Below are 24,766 nucleotides of genomic sequence, written 5' to 3'. Positions count from 1 at the left end.
TCGGGGCGTGGTTTAAGCCTCAGGCCCCGCCCCCGAAGTCTTGCTCTGGCTCCGGAGCTCTGTGGCCTGAGAAAGGAGGGAGCCCTTGGGCTGAGGAGGTCCTCAGGCTGCAAACGGGGAACCATGACTGCCGTGGGCCGAAGGTGCCCCACACTAGGACCCAGAGGGTGAGTGGCCAGCGGGGCGCGGGGCGGGCTGGCGGGGACCGTAGTGGTCTGAGGGGACATCCGTGCCCCCCCTGGCGCAGATGACAAACCGGAGCTGGTTTAGCATCAGGGACTTTTGGTGCAACTCTGTCCCGTTCTGTCTCGAAACAAGTTGGGCATTTATTCCTCAGAACAGCCCCGGGAGAGAGACACTATATCATTCCCATTTTACAGATGAGGGAAGAGAGGTTTACTGTGCCCGGTTTGACACGGTGGCAAAGTCGGAGCCAGGGTTTACCTCCACCTTCCTGCCTGTGCCCTTAAGGGTTGGGCAACTCATTCCTCTCCAGCAGGGCTGGGGCCTCTGAGAAGGATGCTCTTGAGAAACCTTGGGAATGCCAAGTCTGGGACCCAGCCTTCCTCCCCTGTGGCAGGAGCCTGGTGGTCCTGGCAGTGCCTCTGGCATCAAGCATGGCCTAAAGCTGTCAGAGAAACAGACTCCCCCATCCTCTAATCATCTGGAGTGTCCAGGGGGCCGAGGGGGTGGGTTTGCAGGTCAGATTGAGCCCTCCTGTGTCCTGGGACCCAGTGTCCCACGCTGCCTTTCAGCCAAGGAGGAGCCCGGAATTGCTGAACATTTTCGGGAGCTCCTGAGGCCCAGGCCTGTATGCCAGCCGAAGTCAGGAGTGCTGCTTTGCCCATGTGACCTCAGGCTTGCCCTGCCCTGCTCTGGGCCTCAGTCTCCCCAGAAGCCCAGATGGGCCTGGGATGGTTTCTGAGGATCCACCCAGCTTGGGGAGGAAGGCATTTGAGAACTGTCGCTGAGCAAGACTGGGGTCTCGTTCCCATAGGGGGTCCCAAGGGGGTGTTTCCAGTGGTTGTCCAGAGAGCAGCCTAAATTGGTTGTCCCTCCCCCACCCCTGGGGAGGCAGGGCGCACCTGGAGCAGAAGGAAGGAAGGAAGGGGAAGAGGTGAGGCTGCAGGGGTTTCCTGGTGCCCAGTTCCCTGTTGAGATCATGGGATGAGGAGGAAGGAGGGAGGGGCCAACAACTCAGGGTATGAAGCGCCTTTAGGAGAGTGTCAGCCCAGCCTGCCCCACCCCAGCACCCTCTGCAGGGAAATAGCCGGACCAGAGACCCCTGACACCCTTCCCTCTCAGTCCATGTTACAGCGGAGGAAGCCAAGGCCCAGGGAGGGAAGGGAGGGTCCCAACAACCCACACAGGAATCGGCAGGCCAGGGCACCAGCAGAGGTGATCGAGATCTGGCTCATAACTGGCCAGGCCCTGTCCGGAGCGCCCAATGGGCGCTGTCTACCACATAGGCCGTGTGTGTGTGTGGGGGGCGGGGGGGGGAAGCTTCTATTTGCCACATTTCATCAGTGAGGAGACTGAGGTTCAGAGAGGGGAAGGGGTTCTCCTGGGACTGCAGCGATTAAGTGTCAGAGCCTAGATTTGATCCCAAGCTCTTACCCATGAGGCCACGTCTCACCGCCTGCAAGTAAAAAGCTCCAACCCTGGAGCTTTACCATTATTTCAAACGACTTCCCATAACCCCCCGGGAGAGAGATCCTAGGAGCCCAGTTCACAGTTGGAGACATTGAGGTTTTGTAAAGGTAACAGCTTGCATGCGATCACACAGTGAGTTGGGTTGGAATTTTAGGAGTTTTAATATTTGCCGAGATGTCACTATGGCCTGGACACTGTTCCAGGGCCTGGGGAGACAGCAGTGAGCACAGCAGACAAAACCCCGGTCTCCCGGAGCCCCCATTCCAGGGTGGGGAAGACAGATGATGAATGAGAAAATGAGGTATACCGTCAGAGGAGAAAAGCGTTAGGAAGAAAGGTTTAAATCAAGGAAGGGAATTGGTCTTGGGGGGAGCGGCTAGTGGTGGCAGTTTAGGGAGGTCAGCCAGGAAAAGCGTCTCTGAGAAAATGACGCTTAAACAAAGAAGATGAGGTAACGGTCCCACTTGCTATCTGGGGGAGAGTGTACCAGGCCGAGGGAACAGCATGGACAAAGGTCCCCAGGTGGGGCCATCCTGGGCATACTTGAGAACAAGGGGGGGGGGGGGGAGCGGGGAGGAGTGGTAGGAGACAGGCTGGAGAGGAAATGGGTTCAGGGAACCTAAGGCCTGCCAGGCCGGGCAGGCCCTGCTGTGACTGTGCGGCCATTGCTGGCCTGGAGCGCGGGAGGGCCCCACTGTGACTTGGGTGTGACCAGGGCCTCTCCTTTGAGGGGGATCTGAATGCAGTTCTACTCATTGTAAAGGTCCCACCCAAGTGTCCTTTTCTCCCACCCAGAGACCCGACCCCTCCACCCCCATTCCTAGGGCTGTTCAGAAGGAAACTGAGTCATGGGGGAGCCGGGGCACCCTGTGTTGCCTGTACCCCAGCCCTGATGCCAGGCACTGAGTACAGGCCAGCTCCCCCCTTTCCTCCTGGAATGTTGATTCTGGTCCAAGAATTCCCAGTGCTCCCCAGAGTCCCACGACCCTCTCGGCCCTGCAGAGTGACGTCAGCTGCTGGGCATGTGGTAGTGATTACCCACTGGGGGAGGGGGGTGTGGGGGCCCAGCCCGCTCAGCCTCCTCAGGCTCAGGGCGGCTGGTCCTTGTCTTCCGAAGGGGCCCAGCTGCTCCTGGCTCTCATTTCCTGTGGAGACTTTCTCACAGTCCTCGAGACCCCCGGACGCCTCCGGCTGTGGGAACGGTGCTGGTTCAGGAAAGATGGACTGCCCCTGCCCCCAACTGAGACACATCCCCTAAACCCTCAGGGGACCCTGCTTGCAGAATGCGCCACCTATGTCGGGGGTGAGGGCTGGGAGGACAGGGGTGGGATGTATCAGCAGCTCAGAGTCCCACTGACTGCACATCCTTGAACTCAACTCCCCTCTCTGAGCCTCAGTTTCCCCATCTATAGCCTGGGGAAATTAACAGCAGCTGCTTCACAGGGTTGCTGTGGGGATTGGATGAGTGTGGCAGGTGGAACATTTGCCCTGGGCTTGACCCAAGAAAGTACCAATACACGGGAGCCGTTCATACCACCATGCCCATGCTACAGAAGAGGAAACTGAGGCCCCATGAGGGGGTTTTGCCCGGGGTCACACAGCTTCCTCCCTCCCAGCCAAGGGCCCTCCCCAGAGCCCGAGGGTCTTCTCTCTGCACCCACATGCCCTTTCCTCTTTCTGACATCGGGTCTGGGCTCCGGTTTGGATGAAATGTTTTTCTTTGCCATCCCCTCCCCAGCTTCTCCCCTCTCCACCAGGAGCAGCCTCTGCTTTCTGGGGAGACCCCCTCATGCAAGGGACAAAGCAGAGCCGACCCCGACCTGGTCTGCGCAGCCGTGTGTCCAGGGTCAAGTCCCAAGCTGCCTTTCCTCCCCTAGAACATGGGGCTTCCGGATCCCGGGCCTTCGTCAGCATCCAGCGGGTGCCCTCCCTTTGCGCTGCTCCTGCAGCTTCGGAGACTCAGCAGCCTCAGAACTCAGAGTCCTTGGCTCTGCCCTCTTCTTACAAGGCTACCACCCTCTCTGAGCGCCCGCTGCGAGCTCACCCCTGCCAAGAAGTCTGAGGTGCAGAATGGTGGAGAGGAGCAGGCTTGTCTCCGGGACTGTGGTGGCCCATCTTAGAGGTGGTGGGGCCGGGCGGGCGCTAATGCCAAGAGCCTTCCTGGCAGGAGATGCCAAAGGCCCATGGCAGGGTGTCCCCGGAGAGCCGGGGCTTTCTGCCCCAGACCCCTCTCTGCCCGCGGCCTTTAAAGCGTGAGGAGCACAGAGCAGTGTTGCTTCTCGGCCAGGGCTGCGTGAAGGCCAAGGTGAAGGCAGGGAAGAATCTTCGTGCCCCAGGGCAGGATGGGAGAGCTCCGGGGAGGGGGGCTGGGGCAGAGAGGAGCCACGTGGGCTCAGGAACCTCGAACCCTTCCCTCTCACCGATCCTTGTGGCCCCTCTGGGAAGACAGGTCTAATGAGTCACTTTCATGGAGGACGTTGACCCTCAGAGGGGGGAAGGCAAAGGGAAGCCAAGAAGCAGGAGGCAGCGGCGGGGAAGTCTCCACTCAGGGCCGTCGGAGCAGGCCTCGAGGCCCAAGGGGACAAACGAGGGGACAGGCAGAGGGCAGCGGGCAGAGGGCAAAGCTGCCTGTGGGGAGGGAGGGCCCGGTGGGACAGGATGGCAGCCCCTCCACTGCCTCTCCTCAGGGAGGGGGAGCCCAGGGGTGCGTGCCCTTTCCCCTGGGCCAGGATGGAGGTCCTGAAGGTGACGCTCAGACTTAAACCTGCATCAGGGGAATAAAAGGTAATTGGCTTTAATTACTGCTCATTAATCCAATTAACTAAGTTAATATATGCACTGAGTGGTATCAGTTATCACAACAAATCAGTTAATATGGGCAATTAAAGGGGTTGGTTATTTAAATAATTAATGCAGCTGATTAATGGGACTGATTTAGCTCAGTTGTCACTATTATTTATTAATTGATTTCACCGCTAATATTAGAGGGGATGTGCCTTTCAAATCCGTAAAATACTGAATAAGCTAATTAATTAATGGAGCTGAGTGTTTAGAAATGAAAGCTTTGATTCCTGGTTTGCTCGTTACAACTAGAGGGCGAATGTTCTAGAAATCTCCAAGCAAACTGAGATCTGAAGTCTACGTAGGAATTCCCCTGGCCCTGAGGCAAAGAGGAGATGCCTGGCAGAGCCGGGCAGAGGAAAGAGCGTGTACAAAGGCCCTGAGGCTGGAGGGAGATGCACACTTGGGAGGATGTGAGGTGGCCTGAGAGGAAGGGAGAGTTAGAGGAGAGAGAAGGGGCGCCGGCAGAGGGCCCTCCTAGGGCGAGGAGCCACCGTGAGGACTCGGCTTTATCCTTGGGGTGCAGGGGCTGCTGTGACCTTCATTCACTCATGAACATCTTTACGGGGTGCCCGGCGCTGCTGTGGGCAGGTCTCCATCCCTGCCCTTGGGGAGCGGAGGGTATAGTGAGAAGACACAGTCAGCGCTTGAGTCAGGCCCACGGCCAGTCAGATGCTCCGGGAGGAAGTGAGCAGGCAGGGCGGGGGGAGCCTGCAGAAGGACACATTTTTAGGTGGGTGGCCAGGGAGGCCTGGCTGAGAAGGGGCATTTTAGTAAAGACCTGCAGGTGGGCAGGGAGCGCACTGGATATCTGGGGAAAGTATTCCAGCAGAGGGAACAGCAAGTGCAAAGGCCTGCGGCGGGGGTGACATCCAGCAGGAAGCCCAGCGTGGCCGAGCAGGGTGGTCAGCAGGGGTGGGAGAGGCGGGGAGGCTGTGAACGCTGCCATGAGAACTCTGGCTCTTACTCTCAGTGAAACCGGGGCCCCTCCTGGGGCTGGAGCAGAGAAAAGCCATGATCTGACTGTTATTTTAACGGGACTGCTGGGGCTGCTGGGTGAGAACGAGCCGCAGGCACAGGCGGAGGCTGCGAGGAGGTGGTGGCCACCGTCTGAACAAGTGGCGGCCGTGGGTGGCAGCAGACATGGCCGCCTTCTGTCTTGGAAATCCTGGAGTGTTGTAGAGCGGCGGGGGCAGGCGATGGGGGCTGACTGCTGCCCAGGCCCTTAGCTTCCGGGCCTCTGCCCTGAGCACCCCCATTGCCCTGGGCACCCCATCCCTCCTGATCCCTCCTTCAGCCTTCCCTCCCCAAGGCTCTCCTCCTGCCCACAGCCTGAGGGGAAGTAGACAGGAAGCCGGAGGAAGTGCTGGGGTGATCCCAGTGTCCTGGCCAATCTGTTCCCACCAGTCGAAGGATTTCCGGGCTTGAATGGCCGGAAACACGGGAATGGGATGCCTCACCCGGGAAGAGCAGTGGATGTAAGCAGGGCAGGGGTCCCCCGTCATTGGACAGAGAGGACCCGAGAAGCCTGCTGTGGCCGGGCTGCAGCCTGAGGGACTGTAGTTAAAGGTAGGACTTTACAGGAGGGAAGGTGAGCAACAGAGACTACAGAATGTTGCAATAAGGAGGGCTGTCGGACTGCTGCTCAGTGAGGACCACCGCCCCCCCTCCCCTGCCCCTCGCCCTCGGCCTCAGGAATTCTGCCCTGGGAACACATACCTTAACCACAATTATTTTTTTAAGCTCAGATTTTTTTTATGTTTTAAATCTATCTTATTAAAATTACTACATTTAAATTTAAATATTGCACTTCTGTATGGGAGGAAGCAATTCCCCAGTGTTCAAACTTCTTCCCTATTCTGCAGCTGGAAATAGGTGCTGAGGCCTGTGTGAGCTAGAGAAGCAGGGCCCTGCCTGATGGGATTCATAAGGACAGTGGTTAACATTGCTCGAGTGTTTAGTACTCATGCATTCCTTTAAGCAATAAATACTCCTTGAGCTCCTACTAGGTGCCAGGCACTGGGCTGGGGGCGGGGGTCTCAACAATGAATAAGACAAAGTGGAGGTGTCAGGTCACTAACAGTCAACAAATAAATGTCAGGTGGTCGTTTCGGTAGGGATTGATGTGGGAGAAACATAAAGCAGGGCAGAAGGAACAGCAAGTGCAAAGACCCTGTGGCAAGAATGAGCTTGGTGTGGAGGCCCATGTGGCTGGGGTGGGAGGAGGGTCAGAATGAGAGGAGGCATGTGGGGCGGGGTTGGCAAGATGGGTGGTTGGGTACCTCCAGGCCACACAGGGCCCTAGAGATTGGGGAGCATGTTACCCAGTTTATGCCCATTTTTTCGGGCATAATAATGGCACTCTACTCTCACAGGGGAAGAAGCATTCTGGATTGGATGACACATGACATGGCCAGCCATCTGCAGGCCACGGAGAAGGGTTTAGGTTTTGTTCTGAGAGATGGGAGGGTCGGGGTGGTGTGTGTTCCTGATTTGCTTAGGTTTTCACCCTAGTGCGGGCTGGTGGTGGAGCGGAAGCTGACCTAGGGGGTGTGAGAGCCAGCCAGTGAGAAGGCTCAGGTGGGGCAGAGTTGACATAGGGAGAGACATGGTCAGGATCCATTTTGGAAGGAGACCGCAGGATTTCCTGATGGATGGGTGTGGAGTGTGAGTGAGAGAGGAGGCGCAGATGGCCGGAGGTTCTTGGCCAAACAAAGCAACGAGAAGAATGAAACTGACATGAACTGATATGGGAAGTGGGTGTGGGAGCAGGGGCGCGGTGCAGGAGGACTCAGCGGTCCTGTTGCGGATGTGGCAAGTTCAAGATGACAGCAGACATCCAAGAGGAGATGCCAAGGAGGCAGCTGGGTTTAGGAGTCCCGTGTTGCAGGGACAGGTCCAGGCTGTAGCAGGGAGGGGCTGCCATTGCAGGCCAGGGCCTGGGGGAGTGACTCACGGTGGCCCTCCTGAGGCAGGAGATGTTCGTTTAGCACCAGGAAAGACAGACACCCTGGCCTCTGGCCCCTTCAGGCCCCTTCAGGCCCCATCCTGGCCACCCTGGAGACAGAGGGGATCAATTCCGAAGCAACTGTTCCCACAGTGGCACCACAGTGTCCTAGGCCAGTGGTCGGCAAACTCATGAGTCAACAGAGCCAAATAGCAACAGTACAACGATTGAAATGTCTTTTGAGAGCCAAATTTTTAAAACTTAAACTCTTCTAACGCCACTTCTTCAAAAGAGACTCGCCCAGGCCGTGGTATTTTGTGGAAGAGCCACACTCAAGGGGCCAAAGAGCCGCATGTGGCTCGCGAGCCACAGTTTGCCGACCACGGTCCTAGGCAGCTCTGGGGGTGTGTGTGAGGCGGGGTGGGGGGTGTGGGGGGTGGTGGAGGGATGGGGGGCTTTACTCCGCACCGGGGACCAGTACAGGGCGGGAGGAGAAGAGGCTGAGGCCCGGCCTGGGGCCTCCAACTGGTCCAGTCAGGGCCAGGTGGAGGGAGAGCATGGGGGAGGGGGTGGGGGCGGGGCGGCTGTGGCCTACAGCGGGGTGAAGACAGTGACCAGGAACAGGCCTGTGTTAAGCACCAAACATTCATCAGCTTCTTAAATCCTCACGACAACCCGATGAGGCAGAGGCCCCTCCTCACAGGGAACCCAGGCGCAGAGAGGGGCAGGGATGCACCCGGTCCCGCAGCTAGAGAGGGGAGGAGCAGCCACGCCTGCGGATCCCAGGATCCCAGCCAGCGCTCTCAGCTGCTGTGCCCCTCGGCCTTCAGGATGAGGCCTCCGGAGAACTGAGGGCCGGTGCTGGCACCAGGCAGGCAGCTGGGGAGCCAGGAAGGGCTGGGGACACTCACCTCTCTTCTTTCCCTCCAGGGCTGCTGGAGAGCCGGAGGCTGGCGGGGACTACGTGAAGGTAGGAGGGGCTGGGCAGGGGCCACTGGAGGGCTCAGAGCTTGTTCCAGAAGGGCAAAATCATTTTCTGAGTCTTTTTAGGAGCCAGATCTCACTGTCCGTCCCCAGGAGGAAGGGGTCTCGGGGTCGGGGCAACATGTGGGGTCTGGGTACCCTCCAAGCATCTTCTTCCCACACGGGCCATCGTTCTGTCCTGGCCCCACACTCAGGACATCCCAATGCTTGTTACCAGCAGACCTCACCCCTTGCTGGCCGGGCAGCACCCCAAGGGTGACTCTATGCAAAGGCCATACTCCAGTCCCACCCAGTTTCTGCGCATGTGCTGGCGCTGGGAGGTGGGAGCAGGGAAGGATGCCTGTTCGTCATCACAGACACGTTTATCACAAGCTTCCTATGTTCTGGGTGCTGGGAGTGTTGAAAATGCAGTTTTGAAATGATGACGACAACAATAATCCAACATAACATTTTGAGTGCCTACTGTGCACAGAGCCCTGTGCTGGCTGTGCCCCTGGAAGGGAGACAGTTTTGAGCTCTTGGCATGAATGAGGTCTTACTTCTTCCCTCATCACTGGGCAGTGAAGGCCTTCCTGTGGCCACTTACAGATGGGAACCTGGAGACCCAGAGAAGTGCAGTGACTTGCTCATAGCCACACAGCTACTATGGGGGTGGGGGTGGGGGCGGGGCAGGGGGCTAGGATTGCCGTCCAAGTTTACCTAATGCCAAGACCAGGGACAAAGCCCTTGACCTTCCACCTCAGGAGCACCCACCCTCGTCCAGGGCTCCTGCGGAGACAGAACCACAGCAGAGGGCGAGGAGCACCAGGCCCCGTGTCCAAAGGGCTCCTGGTCCGTGTCGGGACCAGAGCAGAACCACACAATGGCTCAGGCTTGTGCTTTGTAATCCGGCAGCTCCTAATTTTAGTCCCAGATCTGCCACTTATTTGCCACATGACGGGGTGTGTGTATGCGAGTTCTCTGAGCCTCTGTGTTCACCTCTGAGAAATGGGGTAACAGTGGCACCTCCAACCCAGAGTTGCTATGGGCTCAATGGGTCCAGAAGGAGCTGGGCCTGAAACAGAGCAGGCTGGCCTGGCTCCTGGCCCCGGGGACATCCATCACCTGAGACGCTGCCGGTACCGTTCTGTGTAAGTGACTAGTGCTGAGGCAGTACGGAACGTGCTCGGATTGCTGTCCCCCACCATCACCAGAAGGCTCATGTAAGAAGCCAGTGGAGCTCCAGAAGTAGGGGGTGACGTTCAGCTCAGGAGCTGGGAGTGGGAGATCAAGGAAGGCTTTCCGGAGGAGGAGACATTGAATCCGAGCCATCGCAGTGGACCAGGAACATTCGCTAACATCCTCTCCCCGAAAGAAAAGCTGGAAAGGAGAGAAAAGTCAGCAGAGATGTGCGGCAAAGAGGTCCAGGCAGAGGCAAGAGTGTGGACAAGGTCAGAGAGAAGCTGGGGAGCCCGGGAAGTGCAGCTCAAGGCTGCAGCAAGTCGAGCAGGGGCTGCTCCTGGGACCTGCGCCCCGGCTCCTCCTCCGGAGCGTTACCCCACAGCGGACAGAAGCCCCAGGAGAATCAGCACCAAAGCCAGCCGGCAGCACACGGGGGCATATTTCAGCACCCCACAAGGCCAGCTGTCTGGAAAGACAGTGAGATCCCATCACTGACGTGGCGAGATCCCTGTGAGGATTATAGGCTTCGTGTTTTTCTTACAGTTTATGGTGCTAAAAATTAATTAAAATGTTACAAAAGAAATTACAGCTGTGCGCCGAAACCGATTAAACGGTCTCCTTAAGGATGAAGTCAGAGGAATGTTAGCTTTAAGCCTCAGACGAGGGTGGAATCAATAGTGTTCAAAAGCCGGTTTCTGCCTTGAGGTTCTCAGCTTGCAGGACCCCCGGATTCCCAGACCAGGAAGTGGAGACTTCCTCTAAGGCAAGAGTTCTAGCCTTCCCAGGCCGCACAGCTCCAAGTGCCACACGCAGAGCGGCAGATGTGTTCACCGAAAACACTCACATACAACGGAGGCCCAGAGAGCTGGGCCTGAGGTCACCTGCCTGAGGTCACACCGCCTGTCAAAAGGATGTGAACCCCAGTAATGACTCCCTTTGCACTGAAGACCCTATAATTCTAGGACAAAAAGTCCGGATCCTGACACTAAGATTGAAAGTAATAGCATGCATTTATTGAGTACTTACTTTAGGCCTGGCCCATGCTCACAAGAGTTCTGTGAGGTCAGCACAGGTATGTTTTGCAGATGAATACATCTGGGCTCCAAGAGAAGGGACTGGTGAGCTTGGAGGCGGGGACACAGCTAGTTGAACCCAGGTGGGTGCCCTAACCATTGAGCATCACGGGCTCTCTGCACCCCAGCGGCTGCTGTCAGCCGACCATCCTGTGATTCTCAGCAGAGTCCTTGATTCCAAATCAGAGACGGGAAGTCCTGGGCTCTGGGAGATTTTCTGGGGCCACAAAGGATTTCGTTAACCGCATACAGGAATTTTTCCAGCTTTGGAAAGGATTTAATTCAAAGTCTCTGCCTGCTCTGGGTCGGTGAGGGGTGCAGCGAGTGGGGGAGGCAGGAGCGCCCCCGCCGGCCCAGGGGTCCCCACCCCATCCCACTACCCCTCGTGATGCCCCCTTGTCAGGTCCTCTGCTGCGCATCCCCCTACTCCAGGCAGCCTGGGCGCTCGGGGCTGGAGCGCGTGGGGGCGGGAGGGGGGGCGAGGGGCGGGCGGAGGGAGGAACAATGGCCCCCTCCCCTCCCGGGGCCGGCTGGAGGGTGGGGTCTCCCCGCCCCGCCTCCCTGCTCCTCCCCCGACAAGGCGATGAGGTAATCGCGCCGCTGAGAAGCACGCTCAGCCGGTGCCCAGCCCGGTCAGTCCCGTGCCCCTGCCCCGCCGGCCGCCGCCCCCTGCACCGTCCGGGTCCCGGCTGCCCGGCCCCACCATGACCGAGCGCTGCAGCCTGTGGAGCGCCCTGTCGGCCGCTGCTTGCTGCTTCTACCGAGGCTCCTTCGTGCAGGTGCAGGTGAGGGGGCGGCTTGGCCCCGCCAGGCGCTCGGGGCTGGGACGCCGGCATCTCTGTCCGGCTCGGGAGCTGCAGCCCCGTGACGCCGCGCAGGGTCCGGCCGGGCAGGGGGTGAGGGCTGTGGGAGGGGGCGGGTCATCCCAGCGTCACCTCTGGGAGCTCCTAGGGGTGAGGGTCCAGCTGCCACTCCCGGGACTCGGGACTGTGGGGGCTGCCGTTCTGGTCCTGCCTTCTCCGCAGGAGGGAGCTGGCTGGGGCACGGGGTGTCAGGAGTTGGGGTCCCGGTGTCCTGCTGGTCCTCCAGCGCGCACTCCGGTCCCTGAGGCTGACCGGGGCAGCCTGGCTCCCCATTGTACCGGGCGCTGGGCTGGGGTCAGAAGGCGCTGTGAGGGGCGCGAAGCTGAGAGGATGCTGCGGGGGCCAGAGCGCCCGCCGCCCTCCTGCACTCTGGGTGGGCTGGGGCGTGCTCCGGGCGCGGGGCTCTCAGCTCAGCTGGCCGGGCAGTGCGGGACGACGCCGTGGCGGTGAAAGGGTTAAACGGAAGGGGGTGGAGGGGAGGACCCGGACCCCGCCTCTCTGCGGAGCATCATCTGGGATGGCTTTGCTCGGGGTTAGGAGACTAGAGGAACTAGAAAGGCCTTGTGGGCGCTGGCCGGTGGGAAGAGGCTCTGACCCGGGGTCTCCGTGCTTTTGCCTCCCGGGTCCCTGGGGAACGCCAGGCGCATCACCTCTGCGCTCCCCAGGCTCACACACGCTCGGAGCCCGCCTGAATGACGGCCGCGGCTGAGCGCAGCATCCCGGCGCCGGCCAATCAGGCACGCGCAGGCCGGGAGGCGGTGAGATCATCTCTAGCCAATAGCAGTGCGCTGAGCATCGGGGATGCTGCATTCGCGCCCAGCCCTCCCCCTCCCGGGAGCTGGCGACCCCCCCGGTCGAGGGTGAGGTGGAGGGCACAGGACCTTAGGGTTCCCCACCTTCGGGTGTGTGGGAGGTCCCCCCAGATTCTTCCAGACTATTGATTATGGCTGGAAAAGTGGAGCCCAGTCTTCCCCATTGACTGATGAGGCTACTCAGGCCCAGAGAGGGAAAGGAATTGACTCAAGGTCACACAGTGGCAGGCAGAGTCTTGGGGCCAGGGTCTTTAGCACTCAGCCCCCTCCCCTTCTTTGCCCCATGTTCCTCTTGCTGCAGGTGTGGTCCTGGGGCAAGTTCTCAGTTGCTTGCTCTTTGTCAAGGAGAAGGACCCCAAAAGGCCTGTGTCCTCTTCCCTCCTCGGGGTGTGGTATAAGGAGTAGGTGCTCCTGGGGAGACGGTCACCTGGGCCAAAGCCAGGCCCTTCCGTGCCACCCTCACCTGACCTGCATCTGGCCAGTTCTGGGCTAGATCTATCAGCTGTGGAGCAGTCACTGTGGGAGCCTGGAGTTGGGGGAAGGAAGAGGAAGCAATGTCACATGTCCTCGCAGTGAGGGGGACATCTGTGGACTAGCCACAGTACTCTGGAGCAGCGGTCACCAACCGGTGGTCCATGGACCACTGGTGGTCAGTGAGGTCCGAAAGGTTGGCGACCGCTGCTCTGGAGTATTGCCTCCTTTCATCTTTCCAACTTGGTGAGGCAGATTTTATCATCATACCCATCAAACGAGGCCCAGAGCACTCCCATGGCACGGCGAGGACTGGGCTGGGCTCTGAGGGGGGGGGGGGGCGTGCACCTGACAGCAAGGGCTCCCCTCCCATTGCCCTGAGGTCTCCTACCCCAGTCACAGTAGCCACGAAACCAGAAATCTTCCCCTTCGGGCAGGTGGGAGGGGGAGTCCTGGGCATGATCTCCAGTGAGTGACCTTGGGCTTCCCTGCTGGGCTGCGGTTTCCCCATCTGGCAAGAATTGCTTGAGATGGCAAGGAGGAAAGGGCCTTGGGAATCCTAAAGGACAACACAGATGTCTGTGTGTGTGTGTGTGTGTGTGTGTGTGTGTGTGTGGAGGGGGCTCGGCTCCCGTATTTACAGCTGCCTCTTTTGCCATTCCACTGTAATTCACTATCCCAGAATGTTTCTTTGTCCATCCAGCCCTGTTTTGGTCCATGCCTTTGCCAGGGAACCTGCTGCCTGACCTCCCAGATCTACCCGTAGAACTCCTCCCTCCCCCCACTTCAAGATCAGTTGGTTGTCCTTGGTGCATAACGAGTGTTTTGTTATTGCCATCTCGTCCATGAAGGCTTCCTAGACCACTCCACCTCTCCTAGGCTTCATCTTCCTTCTGAAAGCCTGCGCGCTCTTTGCCGCTGTCCAGTGCTGTGGTGCTGACCGCAGTCTACTCAAATGCTCCGGTGGCTTTTCCTCTCCTCGTAGACCAGGGGCTTCCTTGAGGACATAGCCTGGGTTGTTTATAGCCTCACTTACTTACCCGTGGCACATAGTACAGGGCATGCAACACAGTAGGCACGGTTTGGTGGAATTAACTGAGATTTCTTTACTTCTGCCAGGATAGGGACTCCTGGGTGAGGACCTTGCTGGCATCCATGCCTAAGTGTTCCCGGGGTCCCAGGATGAAAGGAGTTCACCTGGTGTAGGATTGGGAGGGGAAGAAGAAACAGGGCTTCGGATTGGTTGCCAATTCTTGCTGTCTCTGCCCAGTTTTCCAAGGAGAAGTACATCCTGGACTCATCGCCTGAGAAACTACACAAGGAGTTGGAGGAAGAGCTCAAACTCAGCAGTACAGATCTCCGCAGCCACGCCTGGTACCATGGCCGCATCCCCCGAGAGGTGAGTGGGCTCTGAGCTGGGGCCTCATTTCTAGACCCTTCCACCCGCTGCTTAGCCAGCCCCAGCCCAGAGAGGCTCTGACTTGGTGTGTGGTGGGTTCAATCCCAGGGGACTACTGGGATGAGGTCTAACTATGCCATTTACTGACTGTGCAACCTTGAACAAGTCACTTGACCTCTCTGAGCCTGAGTTTCTTCATCTATAAAATGGAGGATAACAATAGTACTTACCTCAAAGGAATGTTGTGAGAATTTGATGAAATAATTCAGGTGAAGTGCTTAACATGATGTCTGACAGACAGCGAGCTCAATGAACATTGTCCTTTGTTGTTGTTATTACTTGTTTTTTAATGTTTTGTTATATGGTCTGTACATCAGCCTCCTGCGTGTTTGGTTAGCGAGTATCAGTCCTTAGGCTACTCAGTTTTGGCAAAGTTGAGCTTCTAGGCCAGCAGTCGCCAACCGGTGGTCCACGTGACCACTGTTCTAGGCTGAGGCTCAGACTGGGGCTGATAGTCCCATTTCCTCTTTCATTCGTACTTAAATCTTTGTCAAGAATCAACTCTGCCAGGCCCTGTGCTGGGCTCCAAGGATGCGGAGGGAACAGGAGGGCTGGTAGTCCAGGGTAGGCGCCGACAGGAGGCAGTCAGAGCCCAGTGGGAGAAGTGCAAGAATGAAGAGCCCAGCGGGGAATGTGGGTGAGCCTTGAGGAGGGGCACTGAGGGGCGGGGCCATTGTGAGATGGATAGGAGTTCGCCAGGTGGGCAGGGTGGGCAGGAGGGTCCAGGCAGAGAAAGCAGCGGGAGGGTACCCAGAGATATGCCGGGGCACGGGCTGTTTGGAGGAGCGAGGATTGGGAGTTCACTCTGCCCAGCAGGAGCCCTGAGGAGGAGGAGGTCTGAGACCTGAGTTCCCCAGACCCCCTGTTCCTGTGACTTCATCCCAGGGTCTTATGGCCTGCCCCTGTCCCCAGTGGCCCCCTCTGCATCCACGTCATTGGGACCCCCTCCCAAGATTCAGATATCTCTGTCCACTGTGTTCCCAAGACCCCAGGTCTGACCCTCTCCCCCCTGCCCTGCCCGCCTGCCCTGCCCATCTGCCCCTGCCCGCCTGACCCTGCCCGCCTGACCCTGCCCCGCCTGACCCTGCCCACCTGACCCTGCCCGCCTGACCCTGCCCCGCCTGACCCTGCCCGCCTGCCCCTGCCCCACCTGACCCTGACCGCCTGACCCTCCACCCTGCAGGTGTCCGAGACCCTGGTGCAGCGCAACGGCGACTTTCTCATCCGGGACTCGCTCACCAGCCTGGGCGACTACGTGCTCACGTGCCGCTGGCGCAACCAGGCCTTGCACTTCAAGATCAACAAGGTGGTGGTGAAGGCGGGCGAGAGCTACACCCACATCCAGTACCTGTTCGAGCAGGAGAGCTTCGACCACGTGCCCGCCCTCGTGCGGTACCACGTGGGCAGCCGCAAGGCCGTGTCGGAGCAGAGCGGCGCCATCATCTACTGCCCGGTCAACCGCACCTTCCCACTGCGCTACCTGGAGGCCTGCTACGGCCTGGGCCAGGGCGGGGGCAAGGCGGCCGGCCCCGCCAGCCCCGCGGGCCCCAAGGGCAGCCACATGAAGCGGCGCAGCGTCACCATGACCGACGGGCTCACCGCCGACAAGGTCACCCGCAGCGATGGCTGCCCCACCAGGTAAGCCAGGACCCTCCTTCTGCCTCAGTCTCCCCATTTGTCAAGTGGGCTTGTCAGTAATGAGCGCGCTGGTGAGAAAGGGGAGGCCGGGCACACTGACCTGGGGGATGACTGCCCTGGAGCCTCAGTGCGCAGGAGACCGGAGGAGGGTCGGTGGTGTGCGGCACACGGCTCACTCAGCCCCCTGGGGGGCCTGGTCCCTGCTCCTGGTGCTATCCCTCCCCTCCCCACCTACCTCCCCTCCTCCTCCCCTCTCCACCTATCTCCCCGCCCCTCCCCCTCCCCTCCTATTCCCCCTCTTCCCACCTACCCCTCCCGCCCCTCCAGCTAGGCCAAGGCAGGCATCAGAGTGGAGGGCTTTGCTGTGTGCAAACCACCACACAGGGAGTGGAATCCTGATGAGACCAGGCCGGGTCCCAGGAGAAGCCACAGCAGCGAATCGTTCCCGGGGGCCCCTGTGCACCTAGCCTGCTGAGTGCTCTCCCTGCCCCGTATCTTCAACTCCCCGTCGCCCTGGGTGGTGGCTCCTGTCCATGCCCCCATTTGATGGATGAGGAAATAGGCCTAGAGAAGGGAAGCAGCTCGCTAGTGCGTGGTAAAACTGAGATTCAAACCCAGGTCTGCGACTCCAGTCAGTGCTCCTAATTCCTGTGGCTTCCCTGGCTGTTTGCAAAGAGACCAGCTGTTCTGAGCCACTAGCACTTGGCGAGGTCTCCTCTCCCTGGGCTGGGCCGGGCTGGGCTGGGCTGGGTGCTGCCGGCCAAGGAAGTGATGGCTGGATACCCTGCGGCGGCAGCCACTTGGCCTGTGGTTTGGAAGCAGTGACTGTAATGGTGCCAAGAGCCACAGGCCGTGTGTGCCCAGGCATCTAGCACAGAGTGGGAGGAGGGCCCAGCGCGGCGGCCTGACTCCCTTGGGCTTCTCATGCTTCCCACCAGCCCCAGCCCCCGACAGTCGTCCGAGTTGGGAGCAAGGTCCCCAGAACAGAGCGTGTGTGCAGGCTGTGGCCTGCGGAAGCCTTCCCCCTCCGGGTTGTCTTTTACCTGCTCACTGGGAGGTTGGACTTGGTAATCTCCAAGCCTTCTCTTGCCTCTGAGGATCAGTAGTTCTGGGATGGAAGCAGAGGTGGGGTCCTAAGTTGGCTGAGGTCCCGAATTGGGCTCTCTGTTCACGAAGATGTCTGCTCCACAGCACATCACTGCCCCACCCCCGGGAATCCATCCGCAGCTGTGCGCTCAGCATGGACCAGATCCCAGACCTGCACTCGCCTATGTCCCCCATCTCCGAGAGCCCCAGCTCCCCCGCCTACAGTACCGGTATGGCCAGCGGCGGGCATAGGGGCAAGTGGGCGGATCTGGTGGCAATGATCTTGTGTGTGCACATGCTTTTGATGAGTTCTGTTACTGTGTGTGAGTATGTGTGCTTCTGCCTCTTTTCTGAGAGCAAGGCCCTGAAAAATTTACACTAAGAACCTGCTAGCAGAGCTATTTTTTTAAAAATATATTTATTGATTTCAGAGAGGAAAGGAGAGGGAGAGAGAGATAGAAACATCAATGATGAGAGAGAATCATCAGTCGGCTGCCTCCTGCACACCCCCCACTGGGGATTGAGCCCGCAAACCAGGCATGTGCCCTTGGCCAGAATCGAACCTGGTACCCTTCAGTCCACAGGCCGACGTTCTGTCCACTGAGCCACACCGACTGGAGCTCTGGCAGAGCTATCGATGTTGACTTACAAACGGATCCACGGCTTGCTCATTGCAATGGTTTGAGTCCCTAAACACGGACCAGAAACTTTGTCATAACTACCCCGCTTCAAATCAACCTGCCTGAGTGTGAAAGTTAAAATCCCTTGTCAGAAATTATCAACTGGACAATTTCTAAGCAACATGGTGGACTCAAGGACCCAGGAGCCAGGTTTTACCCAGCTCTCCCACTTACTGGCTGGGTGACCTTGCACAGGTCAGCTCACCTCTCTGAGCCTCAGTTTTCTCATCTGCAGAACGAGGATCATAACAGTACTTACTTCTCAGGGTACTGAGAAGGTTAAATGGACCAATGTGCCAAGAAGGGTCTCGCAGGCAGTAAGGGCTCAATTAGCACCACCTCTCATTTTGATGATGGTTTTACTGTAGTTGACCAGTGTATCTCCAACATATCGCCACACGAACTCACTAAGTCATCATTACTAATCCATCGAGAAATAATTCCATGTGGCACACTGAACTCCAGCAAGTGCTAGCTTCCCCGAGTCCCGTGCTTCCCCAAGGCTGCAGCAGCTCAGGGTGGGCGTGTGCAGACTCCTGGGGGCCAGTGATTGCCAAGCCTCGCTGAGGGCTGTTCCTTTTGCAGGCGTCTGCCGGGCCTGGAAAAAGGGTTGTCACCTGTAGGGTAGATGGAGGCTGTCCTTCGGGAAGGAGGTGGGGAACCACACTGGGAGGAGCCATGATAACTCGTCCTCTCCTTTTCTCTCCCTGCAGTGACCCGCGTTCATGCCGCCCCCGCAGCCCCCTCAGCCACAGTGCTGCCCGCCTCCCCCGTCACCCGCCGCTCCAGTGAACCCCAGCTGTGTCCCGGAAGTGCCCCAAAGCCCCCTGGAGAGTTGGACAAGGGCCCTTATGCCAGTCCCTCCCACACCCTCTGCAAGGCCTCCCCATCGCCATCGCTCAGCAGCTACAGTGACCCGGACTCTGGCCATTACTGCCAGCTCCAGCCTCCTGTCCGTGGCAGCCGCGAGTGGGCAGCAGCTGAGGCCTCCAGCCGGCAGGCCAAGAGCTACGGAGAGAGGCTAAAGGAACTGTCAGAAAATGGGGCCCCCGACGGGGACTGGGGCAGGGCCTTCACAGTCCCCATCATAGAAGCCACCTCTTCCTTCAACCCAGCCACTTTCCAGTCACAACTGATCCCCAAGGATAACCGGCCACTGGAGGTGGGCCTGCTGCGCAAGGTCAAGGAGCTGCTGGCAGAGGTGGACGCCCGGACGCTGGCTCAGCACGTCACCAAGGTTGACTGCCTGGTAGGTGCTCGGCGCACTCTGGGACAGGAGCAGCACCCCGGCCCCCGGCTTTAGGGCTGGGATCAGGGTGGTGAGGAGCTGGCCCCTAAATTCCCCAAATATAGCCAGTGGGCCTGGATTCTGGCTTCATGGCTGTCCTTTACTTGCTGTGTGACTCTGGGCTGATCACTTTGCCTCTCTGGGCCTCCATTTTCCCCTTTTATAAAAAGTTGACCTGGCCTGTGTGGCTCAGTTGGTTGGGTGTCATTCTGTGCTCCGAGGGGTTGCAGGTTTGAAGGTTTGATTCCTGGTCAGGGCACATGCCCAGGTTTCGTGTTTGGTCCCCGATGGGGGGCGTGAAGGAGGCAGCTGATGGATGGCTCACTCTCACTTGGATGCTTCTCTCTCTCTCTCTCTCCTCTCCCTTCCTCCCTCTCTTAAAAAAAAACACAAAACCCAATAGAAATGTTAAAAAATAAACTTATAGAGACTTTAAAAAAGCAAAAAGCAAGATATTGCTTCCTCCAGATGTCAGCTTGGCACTGGAACTGGGCGGTCCCGAAACCCAGTGGTGTCTGACTTCCGGGGGCCCTGTTCGAGTCTGGCTAAGTCCGGGCTGGTCCAGGGAAAGTAAATGACCCAATTCCCCGCCCCCACAACCCCTGGTGGACAGAATAAGCAAAACTCATTACCTGGGCCCATAAACGGTCAAAGCAAGCCCAGAGTGTTTGCTCTGAATGAGCCTCTGCTCCTCTCAGAACCCCAACTCTCTCTGCACCTCGTTTTCGCCCTCTGAAGTTTGGAGTGCACTGATTACGTGGTTGCACTGGTCTCCAAGCTCAGGAAGTAAGAAAAGAGAGTGCAGAGCTGTCCTATGAAGAGCACTAAGGTGTGAAGGGAGCAGCCCTGGGTTCTAGGCCCTGTGTGCGACATTGGACTGACCCTTTCTCTCCTTGGGACTCAGGTTGGCCTTCTGGAATAAGGCAGTCCTGGTCCTTAACCTTAACCGAGAATTGAACATGTCAGGCACCTCTGGGCATTTTCCCATTTCTCCCTCATTTCGCAGATGAGGAAAAGGAGGCTCATTTGCTCCACAGCAGAGGGTTAGCAGTGGAGCTGGAATTCAAATCCGCCCTCCCAGCCAGGCTGCCCTCCTAGATAAAGCTTTCTGACTCCCAGATGGCTTGGGCCAGCCCAGACAGGAAATTAATCAGCCCTCTGGGCGTCCTTGCAGGTTGCTAGGATACTGGGCGTTACCAAGGAGATGCAGACCCTAATGGGAGTCCGCTGGGGCATGGAGCTGCTCACCCTCCCCCATGGCCGGCAGCTACGACTAGACCTGCTGGAAAGGTAAGGGAAACACGCCCCCCACCCCGCCTTTTGCTTTGGCCAGCTGGCCAATCACAGTCTCTCAGCTGGCTCCCAGGGGTTCTGGCCACGCCCCCTATCCCACTGACCAAGTGCAACTTGTCATTCTTCTGCTCCAAGCAATTCTGGCTTCTCAAAGACCCAGTCCTTTAGGGATTCACCTTTGCATGCTCTTGACCAATCATAGTCCATGAATCTTTGCTCCGACCATCAGCTCTCTCGCCCCCTAACCTCATGGACTCTACCACCTGGCAGTTTGGGCTCTGCTCTCTACCCACTGGGGGGGGGGGGGCCTCACCCCTGGCAGTGGCAGGAACCCTCCCCGCCCCCCTGGGCCCTTGGCCCCGCCCCCCTGACCTGGCCTCTGCGACAGGTTCCACACCATGTCCATCATGCTGGCTGTGGACATCCTGGGCTGCACCGGCTCTGCTGAGGAGCGGGCAGCGCTTCTGCACAAGACCATCCAGCTGGCCGCGGAGCTTCGGGGGACCATGGGCAACATGTTCAGCTTCGCTGCGGTCATGGGCGCCCTGGATATGGCCCAGGTACGGGGGGCCCTGGCAGAGCGGGTTCAGGTGGACTGTCACCCTGGGCTGCGTTCCTGTGGGATGGCTGTGTAGTGATTGCGGAAGAACTCAGCGGCACTGGGGAAGGGGCACCTGGAAGAGCTGGGTTCTCTAAGCGCTGAGCTGCTCCCACACCAAGTCTTTCCCTTCTCTGGGCCTCAGTCTTCCCACATGAGGTGCCTATGGGAGTCTAAGGAATACATATAAAATGGCGATCGTTTAGTGAGCACTTACTATATGCTGGTGCTAGTGCCACACTGAGTACTTTACAAGCACGGATTCCTCAAAACAATCTCATGAGGTAAATGTCTTTATTGTCCCCATTTTACGGATGGAGAAATTGAGGCAGAGCAGTACTTGCCTAAGGTCATGTAGTCAGAGGCTGAAGAAATTGGGATTAGAACCAGGTCTGTCTTAATTTCGTAGCCCAAACCTCATCCACACTACACTTCCTCTCCTATGCCTAGTCAATAGTAACAATGGGGTCCTACAGGCAGTGGTTCAACTCCCAGCTCTACCACTTATTTTTGGAATGGCCTTGGGCAAGTCATTCCCTTCTCTGAGCCTTCGTTTCCCCATCTGTAAAATGGGCTGTGGGGGGGCTTCATGAGGACTTAGCACCGGCCCTGACACATGAATGGGGATCCTCCTAACCGCACATCTGGGCATCCACTCAGCAGGAGCCTGTGGCCCTTGCTGGCCGCTTTCCTGGCTGGTCGCTCACAGTCTGGTCTCCCCAGATTGCCCGGCTGGAGCAGACATGGATGACTCTGCGACAGCGACACACCGAGGGTGCCATCCTCTACGAGAAGAAGCTCAAGCCGTTTCTCAAGAGCCTCAATGAGGGCAAAGGTACCGCCCCCATGTTGCTGTGTGACCCTGCACAGGTTTCAACCCTCTCTGGGCCAGGCAAGACTTTCCCGGTGTGGAAGATGATGAGAGCCTGGCTGAGCTCTGTGCGAGCTGTTCTTGCACTCACTCTGCACCTGGCGACTATGCCAGCCCGTCCAGGTCTGGCCCTTGGGGCCAGGCCAAGGGTGCAATAGATTTAGTTGAAAGAATCTGAAAGGAAAGGTCTGTCCAGGAGTCAGGAGCCCTGGGGGTTTTCTGGGACCTCAGGCAGGCCCCACCCTTTCCCCTTCTGTGTCTCCGTTTCTGGGGCCGCAGTGGGCCGTGGGGGCCTCAGAGTCTCTTAAGAGCCTGCTGTCTCCCTCCTTGCAGAAGGCCCGCCGCTGAGCAACACCACGTTTCCGCATGTACTGCCGCTCATCACTCTGCTCGAGTGTGACACCACCCCGGCCGAGGGCCCCGAGCCCTGGGGCAGCACGGAGCACGGCGTGGAGGTGGTGCTGGCCCACCTGGAGGCTGCCCGCATGGTGGCACACCATGGAGGCCTGTACCACACCAACGCCGAGGTCAAGCTGCAGGGTGAGTCCTTCGGGCCTGGGCCGCCCTCCGCTTGCCTTGCTCTCCTCTTCCCTCCAAATGTTCATTCTCATTTCTCCACCCCTCTTTCCTGCCCTGTCTCCCTGACTCATTTTTCTCATCCCTTTTCTAACTCACTCATCATTTCAAGAAGCAATTGTTAGTGGCAGGCACCAGGTAGCCACAGATGATTCAAAGAGCATCAGAGCTGTGTGTCTTAGCTTCTCTGAGCCTCAGTTTTCTCATCTGTGAAGTGGGTGTCCTAACAGGCCTACTTTACAAGGCTGTTTGCGAAGTGCTATGCCTGGGGGCCTGGGGCTGAGACAGACCTGCCCTGCCTTCCAGGAGCTCTTAGCCCAGGCGAAAGGGAGAACTCTCACAAAAGGAGCAGAGAAAGTGGCTTCAGACGATCCATCTTTTACTGCTTTAGGCATTATTTAGTCATACAAGTTTACTATAGACAAACTGGAAATCAAAGCTGAGCAAAAACAAGGTGAAAAAAGTCACCCACCATTACCCAGAGGTAAATGCTGTGAGCATTCCGGTGCATGTCTTTCCTTTTCCTTCTTCAGAAAGAAAAAAACACACACACAAAAAACATGTTTTTTTGCATTGACTTACAAAATGTATATATGTTTCTTAGGAAAAATTTTGGAACTTACAGAAAAACACAAAAAAGAAAAGAAAAAGCAGTCAAGCCCCCCAATTAACATTAATATTTTATCTTCCAGTCATTTTAAAATTACATGTTGTAAATAGTAGGGCAAAGACTAGGTACTAAACTGTGAGGCCATGTCCATCAATAAACCTTGCTGAATCCCTGGCGGAGGTGGGGGTGGTGTCCCTTGGAGGGGGCCCTGAGGGATGTGGGGGCTCCTGCGAGAGCCCCAGCCTCCCTAGCTGGGCGGTGGTCCCCTAACGCCTGTGCCGCCCTGCAGGGTTCCAGGCCCGGCCCGAGCTCCTGGAGGTGTTCAGCACCGAGTTCCAGATGCGCCTCCTCTGGGGCAGTCAGGGCGCCTGCAGCAGCCAGGCCCGGCGCTACGAGAAGTTTGACAAGGTCCTCACCGCCCTGTCCCACAAACTGGAGCCTGCCGTCCGCTCCAGCGAGCTGTGACCCCCGGGGACCCTTCCCCTCGGCAGCTGCGGGCAGCATGCGGGACAGAGGGGCGCAGCCCTTCCTCCAGAGCACCCCAGGGACACTGTGACCAGCCCGAGAATGTACCGGACTCCACGCCGAGATCTCCCTTGCGCCTCCAGGGTTCTGCGTGGATTCTGGGCTCTGTCCCACCTGCTACATGCTCACCACATCTCCCTTCAGGAAGAACCAGGACCCCGTTCCTCCCTCCAGCTCCTGCCTCTCCCCTCCTGCTGAGGGGCCCCGTGTTTGAGCCACGGGAGGCTCCTCACGCCTCCTCACTCTTCTCCAGGCATCTGCTCCCCACCGACACCCAGGCCTCCATCTGGCTGTAAATAAGTCTCCGTTCTGTAAATAGATGTACAGAAGCCATGCTCTTTCTTTCATATAATAAACTTTTATGTCTCTTTTTTCTGTCTCTCAGGAGGCCCTGAGGTGGAAGGAATCAGCTTTTCTTAGGGGAAAAATCCATTTCACAAATATTTATTTAGCACCTGGGACATTCCAGATTGTACCAGGAGCCAGAGTTACTGCTAATGCTGAACCCCAGTCCCTGCCCCGGAGGAGATCACAGCCAGTAGGGGAGATAAACAGCCAATTTCAACCAGTGGGAGGAATACTGACCTGCCCCCCTCCTCCTCCACTCCCCGCCCCTGGAAAGCCGTAGCAAAGGTTCCCACAAATGCACAATGAAGGATCCCAGATGTTTGGGATGGAAGGGCTTTTTTGAAATCTAGGAATCTACCTCTCTGGGAAACTGAGAACTGTGACCTGGGTCACAGCAGCAGAATGAGGGAGGCTGGAACTTGGGTGTCCTGACGGGAGTTCGTCTCTCTCCTCAATAATGGGAACTACTAAGTTTCGGGCTTTGAAACGTGGCCTCAGAAGTGGGGTGCGTGTGCAGAGTGGGGTAGATAATCTTTGAAAAGGGGCATGAACACGGTTGTCTTGATTTCATAGGTGGAGGGGTAGACCCTGTGGACCAGGCAGAGCCCTGGCAGGATGGAAGTCTGGGGAGCCCCCTCACTGAGTGTGAAACATCTGGGGTCCTTTCCGTTCTGAATCCTGACCGAGAGAGGCTGGGTAACACAGTGCATTAGATCTGTGGCGGCAGCCAGACGCGGGTTCCGTTCTGTTGTTTACTAGCTGAGTAACCGTGGATATCAGGCTTACCCTCTCGGGTTCCCGTTTCTACCTCAAAAAAAATGGGGACAATAACAGAATTAATCTCTTAGGATTGCTATTGAAGCATTTAGCGCATAGTAGTTGCTAGGTAAGGAACCACTATGTTTTATACATGATGGATTGTCAATGATCATTTATTGATTACTTTAAGGCAAAACACTTTATGTGCCTGTACCTCATTGAAATATCAC

At 57.7% G+C, this 24,766-nt stretch overlaps 1 protein-coding gene across 1 annotated transcript; it reads left to right on the top strand.

Annotated features, from left to right (window-relative positions):
* Window positions 1-117: 117 nt before the first annotated feature.
* On the top strand, window positions 118-23,826 carry SH2D3C (SH2 domain containing 3C). The gene is made up of 11 exons (XM_008152606.3): window positions 118-167; window positions 8,372-8,411; window positions 14,076-14,204; window positions 15,448-15,902; window positions 17,094-17,218; window positions 18,382-18,917; window positions 20,131-20,246; window positions 20,638-20,809; window positions 21,571-21,682; window positions 22,052-22,258; window positions 23,194-23,826. The coding sequence occupies exons 1-11, from the start codon at window positions 124-126 to the stop codon at window positions 23,367-23,369; spliced, it is 2,112 nt and encodes a 703-aa protein (XP_008150828.1). The 5' UTR covers window positions 118-123; the 3' UTR covers window positions 23,370-23,826.
* Window positions 23,827-24,766: the final 940 nt, after the last annotated feature.

The sequence above is a fragment of the Eptesicus fuscus genome, chromosome 15 (genome assembly GCF_027574615.1).
Source record: "Eptesicus fuscus isolate TK198812 chromosome 15, DD_ASM_mEF_20220401, whole genome shotgun sequence".
In the NCBI taxonomy this organism is placed as follows: domain Eukaryota; kingdom Metazoa; phylum Chordata; class Mammalia; order Chiroptera; family Vespertilionidae; genus Eptesicus; species Eptesicus fuscus.
Note: the sequence above shows the minus strand (reverse complement) of the source record. Positions and strands in the feature narration are given on the sequence as shown.

Coding starts and splice junctions, on each gene's coding strand:
- SH2D3C (XM_008152606.3), top strand. CDS start 124: ATGACTGCCGTGGGCCGAAGGTGCCCCACACTAGGACCCAGAGG. Junction 14,205..15,447: donor ATGGCCGCATCCCCCGAGAG/GTGAGTGGGCTC, acceptor TCCACCCTGCAG/GTGTCCGAGACCCTGGTGCA. Junction 18,918..20,130: donor TCACCAAGGTTGACTGCCTG/GTAGGTGCTCGG, acceptor GCGTCCTTGCAG/GTTGCTAGGATACTGGGCGT.